The 17330-nt window shown below is 43.3% G+C and overlaps 1 protein-coding gene across 1 annotated transcript; it reads left to right on the top strand.

Moving 5' to 3' along the window:
* Positions 1-2240: 2240 nt before the first annotated feature.
* On the top strand, positions 2241-10983 carry ZNF425 (zinc finger protein 425). The gene is made up of 4 exons (XM_044246811.1): positions 2241-2317; positions 3310-3436; positions 4956-5111; positions 7777-10983. Exons 1-4 carry the CDS (start codon positions 2300-2302, stop codon positions 9729-9731), a joined length of 2256 nt encoding a protein of 751 aa, XP_044102746.1. The 5' UTR covers positions 2241-2299; the 3' UTR covers positions 9732-10983.
* Positions 10984-17330: the final 6347 nt, after the last annotated feature.

The raw sequence follows: 17330 nt of genomic DNA, 5'->3' as shown, positions 1-17330 counted from the left end.
AGATTAATTAAAAATAAAATATTTTGCGGGCACCTGGGTGGCTCAGATGGGTAAGCATCTGCCTTTGGCTCAGGTCATGATCCCCAGCTCCTGGGATTGAGTCCCAATGTCGGGCTCCCAGCTCAGCTGGGAGTCTGCTTCTCCCCCTGTTTGTGCTCTCTCTGTCTCTGTATCTCTCTCAAATGAATTTTAAAAAAATAAATTATATACACATATATTTAAAGATTATTTATTTATTTGACAGACAGAGATCACAAGTAGGCAAAGAGCCAGGCAGAGAGAGAGTGGAGAAGCAGGCTCCCTGCTGAGTGGAAGGCGCGATGTCTCACACATATAACATGTCTCCCACCTTTTTTGAAACATTTAAAAAATATATTTTAGGGACGGCTGGGTGGCTCAGTGAGTTAAGCCTCTGCCTTCGGCTCAGGTCATGATCCTGGGGTCCTGGGATAGAGTCCAGCTCCTCCGGGAGTCTGCTTCTTTTCCTCCGCATGCCACTCCCTCTGCTTGTGCTCTCTTCCTCTATGACAAATAAATAAATAAAATCTTTAAAAAAAGAAAAAGAAAAAAAAAAGGCAAAATACACGAAAAGTTATTAAACTGCATGCTTTAAATCGGGGAATTGTTTGGTATATTAATTAGATACCAATAAAGCTGCTTTCTTTAAAAAGTAAATGAAATCTGTATTTTGTAGTTCCTAAAGCAACCACAAAATAAAATATAAAAAGATATAGTGAAAATTATAATAAGTAAATTAAAATGTAATACTAAAATAGGTTCCCCAGAAAAGGGAACAGAGAAATGAAAAACAGAGAGGAAAAGCAGATGATTAATAATAAAATGATAGATGTAGGGGCACCGGGGTGGCTCAGTGGGTTAAAGCCTCTGCCGGCCGCTCGGGTAATGATCCCAGCGTCCTGGGATCCAGCCCCAAATTGGGCTCTCTGCTCTGCGGGGAGCCTGCTTCCTCCTCTCTCTCTGCCTGCCTCTCAGCCTACTTGTGATCTCTATCTATCAATAAATAAATAAAATCTTTAAAAAATAATAAAATGATAGATGTAAATCCAGATTTACCAATAACTACACTTATTGTAAATGACCTACATATAAAATAAAAGAGACTATCAGAGTAGTTGAGCAGATTGCTAGCAGCTCTACTGTAAGAGTGGGAATTCTAAGCTTTGGGCTCCTCATCTGTGACACAAACCCATCATAGGTGTAGTGCACACCTGGTCACCCCATATCATTCCCATGGGGCTTGGGGGCAAGCAAAAGATGTGAACTTAAAGCTCATGCTACTTATGACCCAGGAGCCTTGTGTTTTGTCAAAATGAATGAAACTATGACAGGTGGATCTGTCAGCTTGTTCGAGGGGTTGCATTTCAGACGCTCCACAGTTTTTTACTGTGAGGTTTACGGCAGGAATGCAAGGCTGGTTCAATGCTCAGAAATCAGTCCTTCTTATCTACCATATAAATCGCTAAAGGGAGAAAAACTACGCAATAATAGAAATTTATGCATTAAAAGCATTGGGCAAAAAAAAGATCCCACTCACAATACACAATCCCAGCAAACTAGGAATAGAAGAGAACGTCCTCAACCTGCGAAGACGTATCTACAAAAACCTACAGTTAAATATCAGCTCGGCCGGAGGCCAAGGTAGACCAGAAGTGCCCTCGCTGAAGCAGGGCCGGATTGGGTGGATAGATTCCCAGCCTCCCGGGCCCTGGCCCCTGGAGGGAGGATAGGGCAGACCCGCACACTCTCAGAGTGCCCGGTACCACAGACTCCGCATTTTGCCCACGGCGGGGACCGGCTCCCTGACCCCCTTGGCTGGCTCAGGTCCCTCACAGTGATCCTGCCCTCTCCTGGGGTCCGCTTCAGGGAGGAACCAATTCCCGCACCCCCTTTCCGTCCAGCGCTCAGTGAAGAGCGAGTTTCCTCCCTACTTGAAGCTCACTCCGCACGTCCACCTCTCCGTCTCCCTCTCTCCAGCGCCTTTTAGCGCGTCTGGGTCTCGGTCCTCGTCGTTTGGAGACCCCCGGCACCTGCCACCCACCGTGCCACAGCCGCTGCCGCCAGCCGTGCCCTTGCGGCTCCCGCGGACGACGCTGTCTCCTCCGGCCCGCAGGGGGCGCTGTGGGGCAGGGATCAGGCTCGAGTCCCAGCGTGCACCGCGCGGGGGCTGGGCCTGCGGGGCTGGGCGGGGCAGGAGGCCGCGCGCGGAGGCAGGTGCTGCGGGGCAGCCTAGGGTCTCGGTGGCTGTCGGGCGGAGGACTCAGCGGGGTCACCAAGGGCCATGGCGGAGGCGGGTCCGGTAAGTGAGGTCGTGGAGGGTGCGGGCCGTATCGAAATGCGTCCCGTTCGCGGTCTGGAGTGGGGTCCCGAGCCGGGGAGTGAGGTAGCGGGGGACTGTCGGTGACCCAGGACAGAGCTGCGAGCCCGCGGCCGGCGAAGGCGCGGTGGAGGTGCGGGAGTTGCTCTGCAGGGGGGCGGGAGGAGAGGGACCGAGTGCAGAAATCCAGGGTCTTACCGGTCGTCCCCTCAGGTCACCCGGCTTTTCCCGCCGTGTGTCGGGGCTTTTTGCACGTCGCTGCACGTCGGGGTTTCTCTCGGGCTCTTGTTCCGTGCTCTGCTGGTGGAGGTAGCCTCTGCGGCCACGTCTGTATAAACGGATGAAAAAGTTGCGGGAAGGAAGAGTGGGCATGAGAGGACCTGCAGACTGGTGGCTCTAGGAGAGGCGAGAAAATGAGAAACCAGTGGGGCTGTTAATGGAAAATGTGAACACTGGTTTTAGAGTTTAAAACGCATATCCTGAGCTTAATCCATGAAACTGTTAAATTCAATTAAGTATAGTCCGCCTACCTACGCAAGTTTTTCTTCTACCCTTCCTGAAATTTCTTATCTAATCATCTTACTAATGTAATGCATTTTCTTCCCTTCTGCTTCTCACCCCCTCCCGCAACAGGTGTAGGATACAGGGAACCCTTCTGGGCTAGGATCTTTGCAACTTCCTAGGAGTCTGTAATTATTTCAAAATAAAAAGTGTTTTCAAAGTCTTGCATGGCAGTAATTGCTTGTTGCTAAGTAAAGGATTCCCCTCTAGAGGGTACACGTCCTCAAAGGTCTGCTAGTCATTCATTCACTGTGTGGGCCCCGTGGACTTCTGTGACCCCTCTATTACATCGTTCATGGCACCAACCAGAGAGGAGACTTTAGCGTAGTTTCCTCTTGTCTGTTAAAGACGCAGACATTGAACGACAGTAGCTTGAACGTGAAAACATATGCATGTACTGTTTGTGATTCCAGGTAACGATGACTTTTGATGATGTGGCCTTATACTTTTCGGAGCAAGAGTGGGAGATCCTGGAGAAGTGGCAGAAGGAAATGTATCAGCAAGTGATGAAGACCAATTATGAGACTCTTGATTCGCTGGGTAAGATGGCTTCAAAGGAATCATTTTTGGGGAAGCTGCCTACTATCAACAGGCTTTCTGTTCTGTGTGAGCTCTTGCTGGTTGAATATGATTCTTTGCCTAATTTAAACTCGGAATATGTCATTAACTTCTATTACGGCCTGGGAATATTTAACTTGTCCCTTTTTATCTAGTGGCATCTGCACTCCTCAGTCTTATTAATTCTGCAGTTTCTTTCACCTAAACACTCCCTTGTTTCTCCCACAGTTAGAATTACTAAATAAAATAACCATCTCTCTCTCTTTTTAAGTGTACTCTTTTATTTTTTTTTTTAACTGATACTTTGATGCCTACTTATGTTGCCTAGATATGATGAATTTTCTATCCTCATAAGAACTGGGAAAATAGCTCTCTGGTAAAGGGAGAAAGAGCAGTGGGATGGGACATATAGGTATCCCTAGAGAAATACTGAGGGAGCAGATTTGAAAGAAATTTGTGGAGATTATACCTTGCTCTTTATCCAGCTTGCTCTAATTCATTCATGTATCATTAAAACCATTTCTACTGTTTTCACTTTAATAGGTGATCTCAGTGTAACCTGTAGCATTCTCTCCGTCCTTTGGGGTTTATAACCTCTTCCATCTGAGACACAAAGGACAAGATGAGTCAACTGTGTGAAATCCGGGGGAAGAGAATTTAAGCAGAGGAAGGACTAGTGCACAAATTCGAGGGTTGGAATATATGTGGTCAGTGTGCGGTGGGAGCCACAGGGAGGCTCCCGGAGCACATGTGTTGAAGGGTAGGAGAAGGGGACAGTGGTATACCAAATGAGGAAGGGGCCTCTAAGATTTTATTCTAGACAAAGGGAAGGTAAGATGATGAGAGGATTTACACAGGAGTAATATGTCAACATTTGTTTAAATGTTGAGTAATTTAAGTAATTAACTCAAGTTAATTACTTGAGTTGCTATGTGGAGAATGAAAGGCAGTGCACAGCAATGAAAAGAAAGACACCAGGTGCGCCTGGGTGGCTCAGTGGGTTAAAGCCTGTGCTCAGGTAGGGTCCTGGGATTGAGCTCCGCATCAGGCTCTCTGCTCAGCAGGCAGGCTCTCTCTCTGCCTGCCTCTCTGCCTACTTGTGATCTCTGTCAGATAAATAAATAAAGTCTTTAAGAAAAAAAAAAAAAAAAGAAGTGTTTAGTGATTGGTCTCCCTCCCTGACCCCCTGTGATTTTGCTTTTTATTGTTCTCATAATGATCATTTATTTGTTAATGGTTTCTGCCTTGATCTGTTGGCCTTTTAAAAATCATCGCCCTTCACTTCTCTTTCCTTTAATTTTGTGAAATATTACAGAGGACATTTAAGCTAAACAGTTTTGCTTAGGCTAAAATTTATTGTCATTCACGTAATTTCAAGGGTTTTGATCTTTTTAACCTAACTTTGATGATGTATCACAGGAATCAAATTTAACTGTGAAAATCACATTTAGTAAAATACTCAGATAAACCCAGACTGAGTCTGCGTGGACTGTCCTTGCAGGTGGCATTTTCTCCAAGCCGAATTTGATCACCTGGATAGAACAAGGGAGAATGCTCTTAATCAGAGACCGGGGACCCTTGGAGAAAAACATGACTTTTAGCCCTTCTACTGATGAGCAGTGGGACTTGCAGAAGACTGGAAAGTTGCTGTATTTTGGTGAGTATGATGGATTTAGGGTCATGTCTCATTTCATTTTCCTGAATCTTCCTGGATAGGCAGCTGGACATAGTGACTAAGAAACATTGTTTTGGTGGAGAATATTAGGTTTTTTTACTCAAGTGGGAAACAAACACAAGAATGTATTACTTTTTTTTTTTTTTTAAAGATTTTATTTATTTATTTGACAGAGATCACAAGTAGGCAGAGAGGCAGGCAGAGAGAGGAGGAAGCAGGCTCCCTGCTGAGCAGAGAGCCCAATGTGGGGCTCGATCCCAGGACTCTGGGATCATGACCTGAGCCGAAGGCAGAAGCTTTACCCCACTGAGCCACCCAGGCGCCCCAAGAATGTATTACTTTTTATAAAGAGGGACGTTGTTTATGTTTCATTCAAATAAAAGAAAAAAATTATGACCCTGGAAAGAAGTACCCATAAAAGAGCAAGTAAAGGACACACTTGCTGAGCCCTGAGGAACAACCACCTTCTCCATCACACCGTTGTGTCCATTTGAATATAGAGAAATGGAAAACTGTCCAATTTGGTATAATGTATTATTTTTTATTATGCACAGTTTTAGAACTTGGGGGTTTTTTTTTGGTTTTTTTTGTTTCCCGTTGTTTTTTTTTTTTATCAGAGTGGGGGGGGAGAGAGCGAGCACAGGCGGACAGAATGGCAGGCAGAGGCAGAGGGAGAAGCAGGCTCCCTGCTGAGCAAGGAGCCCGATGTGGGACTCGATCCCAGGATGCTGGGATCATGACCTGAGCCGAAGGCAGCTGCTTAACCAACTGAGCCACCCAGGTGTCCCAGAACTTGGGTTTTTTTTTTAAAGTTCCTTTTGAAAGATTCCTTTTTAAATTCCTTGTAAGAAAAACATTGGAAATACTTTATAACACTTTAAATACTTAAGGGAATATGTCATTTTTTAGACTATGCTAATGTTTTATTAAATGGAGACCTTCTAAGTCCCTGGTAGTCAAGGGATTCTCTTGAAGAGAAGGGGATTTGAACCCAGGGAATGTATGATGAGGTCAATCAGAAGAATAAAAGAATGCCCAAGGATGTTATTTCATTGCCACTGTCTCTTATTTCATTCATCTAATGAGTATATAGTCCCTACCATGTTCATAGGACTGTCAGTTATTACTTAGGCTGGGGTGGGATGGAGAGATCTACATATCCGTATGTATATTCTCCTGGAGGAGTTTACTGTCTTCCTGACCTGACGTTAAGTGGCAGTTAAATTAGTCGATTCTGTTGAACTGTTGGATTAGTCCTCTGTGAAATAGGACTGTATTCCGAGTTAATAAAATAAGTGGCAGTGGTCGTAGAGTTATAGGGATTTAGGGGAGAATGAGTGAAGTAGAATAGCAGTTTCCCAAGAGGACTTCTAAGGAATTAGGATTTAAAAAACAAAGAATGTATAGATTTGGTCAGACAGAGAAGATCAGCAAGGATCATACATGAGCTGAGACTCAGAGGTGGGAACAAGCCCATTGTATTTAGAAAATGTATAGCCAAATGTTATTCTTGGGATGGTGTGGGACATGGAGAAGGGGAAATATAAAGTAATGTCAGATTATCTGAGGCTAGGAAAGCCGAGGCAGAAGTTTGACTTCATCCTATAGAAAGGTAGGACCTAGAAAGGTTTCTGAGTACCAAAGAATAAACAACTTTAGTGGCTATCCCTAAAAACTCATGTTCCCTTTGTGCCAAGTGGCACTCATCCAATAATCAGAACTGCTCCTCTGTCTGGAATAAGTAGTAAAGTGGTAAGAAATAGAGGAGTCAAGGAGGGAGAGAAGAATGTTCTAGACGTCAGCTGTGGAGTGCTTACTAAATGACATCACCCAGTTGGAAGCATTACCTGTGTTGTTGTTAAGATGACCACAGAGCATAATCAGAGTCCTTTTCTGGGGGCAGGCCCATCCTTCCCGACAGATGAATTTTCCTCCTGTGTTAAGAGACTTAAAAAAGAAGAGCCCCAGGACTCAGTTCAACAGGTGGGAGAAAAAGCAGTTCTGAAATACAGAGGCTGCAATTGTTCTCTCCAGTTTTTGTGGATGAAGATAAGGTGCCAACTCGTTAGCTCCCTGATTCTTGTCTTCATGGCTTTTCATTTGGGAACAGCGCTGACTGTGCTCATATTAATACCTTTCTGATAACGAGGTGTTCCTTGAAAAAGGGAATTATTTCTGTCGTGTTCTTTCTGAATTTAATTACTTGCCATTTGACATTCCTAAGAAAGATGCTTTCTGTGAGCATTTCTTCCAGAAAGCTTTTCCCAAAATCTGTGGTAGAAGGGATAAGAATGTGACCCAAAGCCTTATTTCACAAATTTCAGGAAACAGAACGGTCATATTCTCAGACTTTTCTCTTTATTTTCTCTCAACTTCTGCTTACCCTCTGAGGGTCATCCATAAGTTCACAAGATATAGTTCCCTGCAGGTTTTATTTCCCCCACATGAAGCCATTTCTTAACACATAATGGAAGGATTTGTATATCACAGTTAGCCTTAAATGTAATTTACTTGTGGAGGCAGATGCATAGTCACGAATCAATGAGATTCCTTTTCCCGTGCTGTTAGAGATGTGAAGACAATTCTTGAGGCCACCATAACCCAGGGACATTACTGGTAAGGGTGGGTCTTCTTTTTTTCTCTCCAGGTGACCAAGGAACTCTCGGGGCAAAAGAGGAGGAAGGCCATTTAAATGGTCTAAAGCAGGGTTCATGTGCTACCTTAGCAGGGCATGAAAGAAAGATCTTATCAGATCAAAGAGCTGCGTTACAGCATCCAAGTCTCCAAGAAATAGGGATTGTACATAGGAAACTCGACCTCGGAGCATCTGGTCAGGATAAGAACAATCCAGGGCATAAGCGGACAGGTACTCCAGACCACCTGGAAATTCCACCAGGACCCAGATTTTATTCCTGCTTTGTCTGTGGGAAGGTCTTTCAGCTAAAGAGGGACTTGGTAAAGCACAAAAGAAGCCACTCGAAGAGCCAGCCCTGTAAATACTCCAAGTACAAAAACAAATCCAGAGGGAACCCCGAGCTCAGATGGCACCGGATGATCCTACGTAAGAAGCAGCGTTTCCAGTGTGGCAAGTGCGAGAAGAGCTACTGTCTCAGATGCACCCTGGTCACTCACCACTGGGTCGTTCACTCGGGGCAGCAGCGCTATCCATGCCCCGAGTGTGACAAGACCTTCCAGTGTAAAGCCACTTTGAAGAAGCATCTGCGTTTGCACAAAAGGGAGAAGCCATTTTCCTGTGAGCAGTGTGGCAAGGGTTTCATCCAGCGACGCAAGCTCACGGAGCACCACAGGGTGCACACTGGGGAGAAGCCTTTCCAGTGTCCGGAGTGCCACAGAAGCTTCCGCCTACAGAGGAGTTTGAAGGCCCATCTTTGCCAACACAACGAGAAGAAGCCCTTCCATTGTCCAGAATGTGGCAGAAGCTTCTCCCGGAAGGCTGCCGTGAAGGCCCACCAGAGAACGCACAGTGGAGAGAAGCCGTTCTCTTGTGACGAGTGTGGTAGGAAGTTCACACACAAGACGAAACTCACTGAACATATCAGAGTCCATACCGGAGAGAAGCCCTTCCAGTGTCCTGAGTGTAAGAAAAGTTTCCGCCTGAAGAGAAGCCTGAAAGCCCATCTGTTTCAGCACAGTGGGAAGAAGCCCTTCCAGTGTCCCGAGTGTGACCGGAGCTTCTCTTGGAAGAATGCCATGAAGGCCCATCAGCGTTTACATAGTGAGGAGAAGCCATTCTCCTGTGGCGAGTGTGGCAAGAGGTTCACCCGGCCCTCTAAGCTCACTCGCCACGGCAGAGTGCACAGCAGGCGAAAGGAATTCTCCTGTGGTGAATGCAAAAAGACCTTTCCTCGGCAGTCGAGGCTCACGGAGCACCTCAAAGTCCACAGCAGAGAAAAGCCCTTCTCGTGTTCTGAGTGCCCCCGGAGCTTTAGCCGACACTCGCACCTCACTGAGCACATGAGACTTCACAGTGGGGAGGATCCTTTCCAGTGTCCCGAGTGTGACAAGAGCTTCTTCTGGAAGGCCTCCATGAAATTCCACCAGCGGATACACAGGGACGAGAAGCCCTTTGCTTGCGGTGAGTGCGGTAAGACCTACACTCAACGGTCTCAGCTCACGGAACACCAGAGAATCCACAGTGGAGAGAAACCCTTCCAGTGTCCTGAGTGCCACAAAAGTTTCCGTCTCAAAGGAAATCTGAAAAGCCACCTGCTCCAGCACAGTGACAAAAAGCCATTCTCCTGCGTTAAATGTGGCAAAAGTTTCACTCAGCAGTACAGGCTCACCGAACACATTCGAGTCCATAGTGGGGAGAAGCCTTTCCAGTGTCCCGAGTGTGACAAGAGCTACTGCATAAGGGGAAGCTTGAAGGTCCATTTGCATACGCATAGTGGAGAGAAGCCCTTCAGGTGCTCGGAATGTGGCAAGGGGTTCCTCCAGAAGAGAAGTCTGAAGACCCATCTGCACCATCACAGAGGGGAGAGGCCTTTTTCTTGTGATGAATGTGGAAGGAGCTTTACGTACATGGGGGCCCTCAACACTCATGTTGGAGTACATGCCAAGGAGGAGCCCTTCGGTGTCTAGGTCAGGCGGTGCAGAAAGGAGGCGACAGCTTTCAGGTGGAACTAGCAGCTCGTGGATCCACAGCATAAGCTGGATGAGGAATTCACAACATGTGGGCCTCAGATACGCTGGCCAGCTGCGCAGCAGGGAGGGCGTGCTGGCTGCTTGACAGAGACTCCCATGGTCCAGACATCCCCGCTCCGTAATCCCCATGGGCCAGGCCTGCCAGTCAGGGAAGGAGCATTTTCTCTCCACTTTCTGTTCCCAGGCCTCCTTACTTAAATTTGTGTTGAGATTTTCAGTGTTCTCACAGTGAATTTTCATTTTCTCCCGCGTGCTGAGAGAGCATCTATGTTTCAGCAGGATTTCTCTCTATTGCCAAAAATAAATGTCCTCTCCCATCTCCTTCGTTAACAGTGGTGCACATACATGTCATTTCCCCTTTGGATTAATTTAAATCACCTAAAAGTCCATGATTGCAAATCACAAAGTCTTATATCTAACCCCTCTGCATTTTCAACAGTGTATGTCAATTCGCCAAGAAACAGACTTGCCTTAATATTGGGGTCTCTTAGGTAAATACCAAAGGGAAAAATACTGCCAGTCCAGGACATCTCTCCATTTTTTTGTTCTGTGGCTTAATCTATCATCATAAGGTGATTTTCCAGCCAGTTCTAGCAAACCTTTGTCTGTCTTTTGGACTGTCTTTTAATATCATTCCTACAAAAATGTATAGATTAGCTTCCTTAGGGAATCCTTGGGGCCTATGTAAATTTTCCATTTTTGTAGTATGTGGTGGTCACAGATTACCTGACTCGGCCGGAACCAAGGGCACCCCACAAATCAGCGTTTGTACAAAAAGGAGAGATGCCACCTCCGGTTGGTCCATCCCTGTAGGTGCAAGCATCTGTGAATCAGTGGTGTCTTTGTGCGAAGAAAAAGACACTTTCCCTAACCCATGCCAGAGCACGTGTGGGCTGGATGTCCACCCTGGCTGGCCTCTTCACCAGCGTACCTCAGGACAACTCTGTGCGTGCGTGGGAGACATGTTGAAAATACAGGCCCTGCGGACCCTCCCCAGAGGTACTGAGAGACAGTCTTTTCAAGTGAAGTTGTTTGAAAAGTTTCAGAACATATGATGTAGTGAGTGGCGAAACCGGAAGAGGGAAAGCTCTGTTTGAAAGCATTTTAGTCATCCTGTGAAGTTAAGGTTAGGTCTTTTCCTTTAAGCCTTTTCTCTCCTCTGTTTTGTAATAAAGCTGCTCATGATGAAGGTTTCTTACATTATGGATGTTTTAGCTCAGGCTATAACAAAATACTACAGACTGGGGGGCTTAAACCACAGAGACTTATTACAGTTCTGAAGGCTAGAGGTCTAAGATCAAGGTGCCAGCAGGGTTCTGATGAGAACTGGCTTCCCAGGTCCTCATGGCTTTTTCTTTGGGTAGGGGCGAATCTCAGGTGTTCCTTCCTCTTATTAGGAGGACACCAATCCTATTAGATTAGGGCCTCTTAGCCTTAGCTAATTGATATTGGAGAACCTAGTGATGTGCACTAGACCTGAACAAAGTGAATGAGGAGGCACAGAGATTAGGAGTGCTGTGCTTTCCTAAATGGGAAAAAAATACCAAGAATGGTGAAGAAGCACCCCCTCCCCTCAAAAAAACCTCAAACTAATAGCTAGCTCTTTGTGTCTGCCCATCTCTCTTCTGAGCCACAGCTTGCGTAGTGATGTCATGTGTTCTCTCTTAGGTGTTGATGACTTCCAAGTCTACAGATCCATATCCATAGTTGACCTTCCTCCTGAGTATTTCTGACTTCCATAGGCATCTCACACACAAAATGCCCAGGATAGGACTCCTCATCCATATCAGCCCTCACTCTGCACCTCCTCGTATACTCTCTTGTGTTTCCCACTTCCAAAGTCACACTAACTAGTTCCCAGATCTGTTAATGATCTAGGTTTTCCTACACCCAACCTGTCTCCTAAATTCCTCCCAAACGCCCTCCTTTATCTCTACCATCACCCCTAACTGAAGCCAACTTTTCAAAATTGTTTAGTGTTAAAAAAAACATTGCTTAGTGTTTATATTAACAGTTTTTTCGGGCAGTGCATTCATCCTCCTAGTAACAGATTGGTTTTCCTAAAATGCAACTCAAATGTTATTCTCCAAATAATATTTTTAGAAGTTTGTGATTTTATTATAAATGCAAACTCTAACATGACATTAGGAAAAAACCTCCAAGCTGACCCAGACCTGCCTTTTCAGCTGAAGCTTGTTACCTCTTTACCTTATGAACTTCACCCTTACCAAATGACTGCTCTCCTTCCCAAGTGCATCCTGTCCTCATAACTGCTCCCTCATCTTCCTAACTCCTTGCTCCAGCATTCAGTCTCAACACCAGGAACATCTGGGAGATGTGCACAGTGTCCGCACATCCTCTAAACTCCTTCCTCTAATAGCACTCTTCGTGTCCGCCTGAAACCTGCCTGCTTCCCTCATACACTGAACCCCTGCCAGGGCTGGAATTTGATCTCGCTTTTGCATTTTCTCCATCCAGATCAAGCCGTTCTATGGCTTAATACTTGCATCTATACTACACCCACTAACACAGGGCGGGGTGGGGTGAAAGAGCACCGAACCACTTAGGACTTGATTATGGACTTGAGGGCTCTAGGGAATCAGGTAGACACAACTACAGAGCAGCTAGCAGGAATAGTTGGATGTGCGCATGTTCTCAAATATACACAGAAACTCTACCAACCACCTTCTAATCCTGTAGACTAATTTCAGAACCTATAAAGAGATCTAAGTTTAAGTGGCCCAACAAGACAAAATCAGAAGATGAATTCACTCCATATAAATTTAAGTAATAGAGAATTCTGGAAGATACCTTAAAATCAGTACACTTCATTCACCAAAATATAAATGGATTCTAACATTTAAAAATACTAGTAAATAAAAAGTGAAGAAGTGATATACAAAAAAGTGGGTATGAAAAAGAGCCTTGGAAACGAGAAGGTAAAGTTACTGACTCACCTGAGACCCAGAATAGAGCAAGCTTTAGGAATCTACCCAGAATGAAGAAGAGAGAGAAATATGAAAAAGTATGAAAGCAGTGAAGATACACAGAGAATTGAGAGCTTCCAATATATAACTAACAGCTCCAGAAGGAAACAAAACAAAACAAAACAAAAAGGGGGAGTGGCTGAGTAGCAATACTTGAAAATGGCGGAGAGGTTTCCAAAGTTCTCAACTGAGAAGTGTACTTCCATTTCACAGGAGGATGGCAAAAATTAATCCATACCCACAGTGATGGTGAAGCTAGCTTCAGGAATAAGGAGAAAAATTGGGGCATTTGGGTGGCTCAGTGAGTTAGGCATCTGTCTTCAGCTGAGCTCATGATCTCAGAATCCTGGGATCAAGCCCCAAGTCGGGCTCCCTGCTCAGCAGGGAGTCTGCTCCTTCCCCCTGTTCATGCTCACTCTCTTGCACTTTCTCAAATAAATAAATCTTTGAAAAGAATAAAGAAAAATATGAAGGGCATGGAGAATTTGGGGGATTATAGGTATGTTTATTATCGTGATTCTGAGGATGTTTCGTGAACTTACACATACAGCAAAACAGCAAATTACAAATTTTAAATATATACAGTTTATGGTATATCAATTGTACCTCAATGAAGCTGTTAAAAAAATCAAGATTGATCACTAATATGTTAATATATAGTTTCTGAGGAACGCCTGGGTAGCTCAGTGGGTTAAAGCCTCTGCCTTCGGCTCAGGTCATAATCCCAGAGTCCTGGGATCGAGCCCCACATCAGGTTCTCTGCTCAGCAGGGAGCCTGTTTCCTCCTCTCTCTGCCTACCTCTCTGCCTACTTATGATCTCTGTCTGTCAAGTAAATAAATAAAATCTTTAAAAATATATATATATATAGTTTCTGAAACAGCTAAAGAAAAAAGGAATACAGAGAAGTTTCAGTCCTCCTGAAGGCAGGAAAAGAAGAAAATAACTTCCAGTGTGTTGAAAATAATAAAGTAATGAGCTGAGTACACAGAAGACTGTCATATATTTTAAAACTTAATACTTACTATACAAAGTTTACAAGAGCGATGACTACAGACAGTAAAGAATGAAAATAAAATAATAGAAAAAGATTTACTGAATGAAGTCCAGTGAAACTGAGAACAAGTTAGAATTCATGGCAAAATCCGTAAAAATCCACTAAGAAGGTCTAAGAATCATGAACTTGTTTGGGGGGAAAAAAAAAGAATCATGAACTGTAAACACCTAACAGTGTGGATTTGTAATATGAAAAGCAAAAGTTATGGGGTGCCGAGATGGCTTAGTCAGTTAGGTGTCTGCTCTCCACTCAGAGCTGAATCTGCTTCTCTCTCTTCCTCTGTGAGCTCTCTCACTTTCACTCACTCCCAAATACTTAACATCTTAAAAAAAAAAAAAAGCTAAAGTTAACAAAATGACCAAAATAAACGTACTATAATTTTAGTTGGATAGTTAGCATAGCTTTCATAAATGTGTGCATCAGATGATAAACTTAAGTATTAATAATCTGATATGAACAGCAAAAAATTTACTAGTTTTGCCCAACTGACAGCCCTGTATAGGAAATAACATCGGTTTTAAACACATACAGAGGACTTATGAAAATTAACTATGTAGTAGGTTACAGTGAAGTCTCAACATATTTTTAAAAGACCATTTCATGGAGATCAAATTTCTCCTACCATGAAGTGTTAATTTAGGAGTAAGAACAAAAACTTTAAACTAAAAACAAAACTTGCTAGGCTTAGAAACTTTAAAAATACCCCTCCTAAGGAACTAATAGGTTAAAGAGGAAATCACAATGCAACTTCAGAACAAATGTTAGAAGTTATATATTGCCGTATTTGTGAACTGAAGTTAGAATGATAGATAAATTGTGATTTGTGCACATATGTATTATAAAATTTTGTGAAAGTTTCATAGTCAAAAAGCAGGACAAAGGGAGTTTTCAATGAACTTTCCTCTGGAGATAGCTAATGCATTCTTTAATGTTCCCATAGTGCTTCATACTTCCCTCTGTTAATAGTATTACTGAATATTGTTTTGACATTGTTTTTTCACAAGCCTGAGATGAGATGGCAAAACTCAGTGATGACTTGATTAATTTATTTACATGTACCTTGCAAGGTTAAAGATATTTCGAAGGCATCTGGGTGGCTCAGTCGGTTAAGTGTCTGCCTTCAGCTCAGGTCTTGATCCTGGGATCGAACCCCACTGTTGGGATCCCTGCTCAGCAGCGAGCTTCTTCTCCCTCTGTCTCATCCTTCTGCTTGTGCTCCCTCCCTCCCTCCCCCCCCTCTCTCAAATAAATAAATAAATAAGATCTTTTTTTTTTTAAAAAAGATATTCAGATGATTCAGATGGTATAAAGAATGTTCACCTGTGAGCCATTGGCTCAGCTTGAGTAATAAGTCCTTAGCAGTACAGATCTGTGACTTACAATGGGGTTATGTCACAGTAAACCGGTCATAAGCTGAAAATACTGTTTAAAACACCTGAACCTACTGAGCATCATAGCTTAACCCAGCTTACCTTGAATGTGCTCAGAGCACATTAACCTACAGTGTAAACCACAGGACACAAAGTCTATTTTATAATAGTGTCGACTATCTCATGTAATGTACTGAATAGTGTATTGAAAGTGACAGACAATGGCTGTGTAGGTACCGATGGTTGTAAGCTTATGGGATTTTGCCCCTTGTGATCGCATGGCTGATTGGGAGCTGCAGCTGCCCACGATCACAAGAGAGGATCCTCCAGCATTCACTAGCCAGGAAAAGATCAAAATTCAAAATGTAGTTTCTACTGAATTCATATTGCTTTCACACCATTGTAAAGCTGAGAAATTGTAAGTGGAACCATCACAAATCAGGGGACCATCTGTACTGATGGAGCACCTGTGTAACCTTGGTTTTGGTCCTCTCCTCCCCACCCCTTTCTCATCCCAGCTCCCAGAGGTAGCTACTATCCCACTGAGTATTCATGTACATGTCTGTATGCTTTTCCTACATGTGTATTACTCCTAAGTCATATATAGTGCTATTTTATATGTTCTAAAGTTTCTGTAAGTACCATATTGTATGTAATCTGTAGCATGCCTTTCACTCAACATTATGTTAATGCTATGCATGTATGCTGTTTTTAGCTATAGTTCATTAGTTTTTGTTGCTAGACATTTAAATTGCTTACCTGTTTTTGCTCTTAAAACAATGCTGCTGGAGATTCTTAAATATAGCTCCTATGTAAATGGCCAAAAATAGCACCAAGGTAAGACTTGCTGGGCAGAGGATATGCACATATTCATAAGCAGATACTGCATTTCGCTAACTAACAAGATGGAACATTTTTGTGTTTTTATTGCCATTTCATTTTTTTTTGCCTTTCTGTGAATTCACTGTTCATAATTTTGCACATTTTCCTCCAGGCAGTCTTTTGATTTTTAGAAGTTATTTCTATTCTCTGGATGCTTTTCCTTGTTGTAAATATCTTTTCCCAGTCTGACCTAATTTTGGCTGTGCTATTGTGTTTTTTGATGTAAAAAAAGTTTTAAATCTTAATCTAATTTAATGTATTGGTCTATCCTTTGCACTTTGTACTTTCTATATTTTAAGACTGTGTATATGAAAATACTCAAGCAGCATTATTTATGGCCAAATTTTTTTTAACTGCCCCTAAATATTTAATACTACCCTACCTTCTGTGGGCTGAATTGTATTCTCCAAAAATCCCTGTGTTGAAGTTCTAATCCCCAGTACGTCAGAACAGATCTGTATTTGGACACAGGGCCTTTAAAGAGGCAATTAAGGTAGAATGAGGTCATTGTGGGTGGGCCCTAGTCCAATATGGAGAGATTAGAAAACCCACTGAGGAACAACCTTGGCAGGACACAGCAAGGACATGCCCATCTGCAAACCAAGGAGTGTTGAGAGGAAAGCAACCCTGCTGACACCTTGATCTCAGACTTCTGGCTTCCCGAACTGTGAGAACAGTTTTCTTTAAACTGCCCAGTCTGTGGTACTTTGTCATGGCAACACTAGCAAATTAATATATTGCCTTGAATTACATCCATTTAAGAGTATAATTAATAAGATTATGAGGAACATGGAAAAACTTCCATGTGGTAACTGAAACAAAAAATGATACGTGTCTCAGAACCATATAAAAAGTACATGTCTGTGAACAGAGACTGGAAATTTATATGAAGAAATAGAGCATTTGCACGAGACCATCAGAATTATAAACAACTTTTACTTAAGTTTGTTTATTGTTAAATTTCATATATATATATATATATATATTTTTTTTTTTTAAGAAAATCTTTAAGGTGGGGATAGCAATTACATGTATCACAACACTTCAACCACGCTGGGTGGTGAAGAGTGAAAGACTCTTAAATTTAAGGTCCATTTCATATTTAAGTTATAAGACAGTTTTTTTTAATTTTGTAGACTATAAGTCATGTTCCTAATTTAAGTCCATGGGGTCAGCGATGCCATATGAATTCCCACCACCTGTCTCGCCCTCTCCAGTGCCTTTCAGCGCGTCTGGGTCTC

The sequence above is a fragment of the Neovison vison genome, chromosome 4, assembly GCF_020171115.1.
Source record: "Neovison vison isolate M4711 chromosome 4, ASM_NN_V1, whole genome shotgun sequence".
NCBI lineage: Eukaryota > Metazoa > Chordata > Mammalia > Carnivora > Mustelidae > Neogale > Neogale vison.
The sequence above is the reverse complement of the archived record's forward strand: the minus strand, read 5'-3'. Positions and strand labels throughout refer to the sequence as shown.

What these genes read in the sequence shown, in the direction of transcription:
- ZNF425 (XM_044246811.1), top strand. An exon ending in TGAGACTCTTGATTCGCTGG is followed by an intron (nt 3,437 to 4,955) that starts GTAAGATGGCTT and finishes CTGTCCTTGCAG; the next exon opens with GTGGCATTTTCTCCAAGCCG. An exon ending in TGGAAAGTTGCTGTATTTTG is followed by an intron (nt 5,112 to 7,776) that starts GTGAGTATGATG and finishes TTTTCTCTCCAG; the next exon opens with GTGACCAAGGAACTCTCGGG.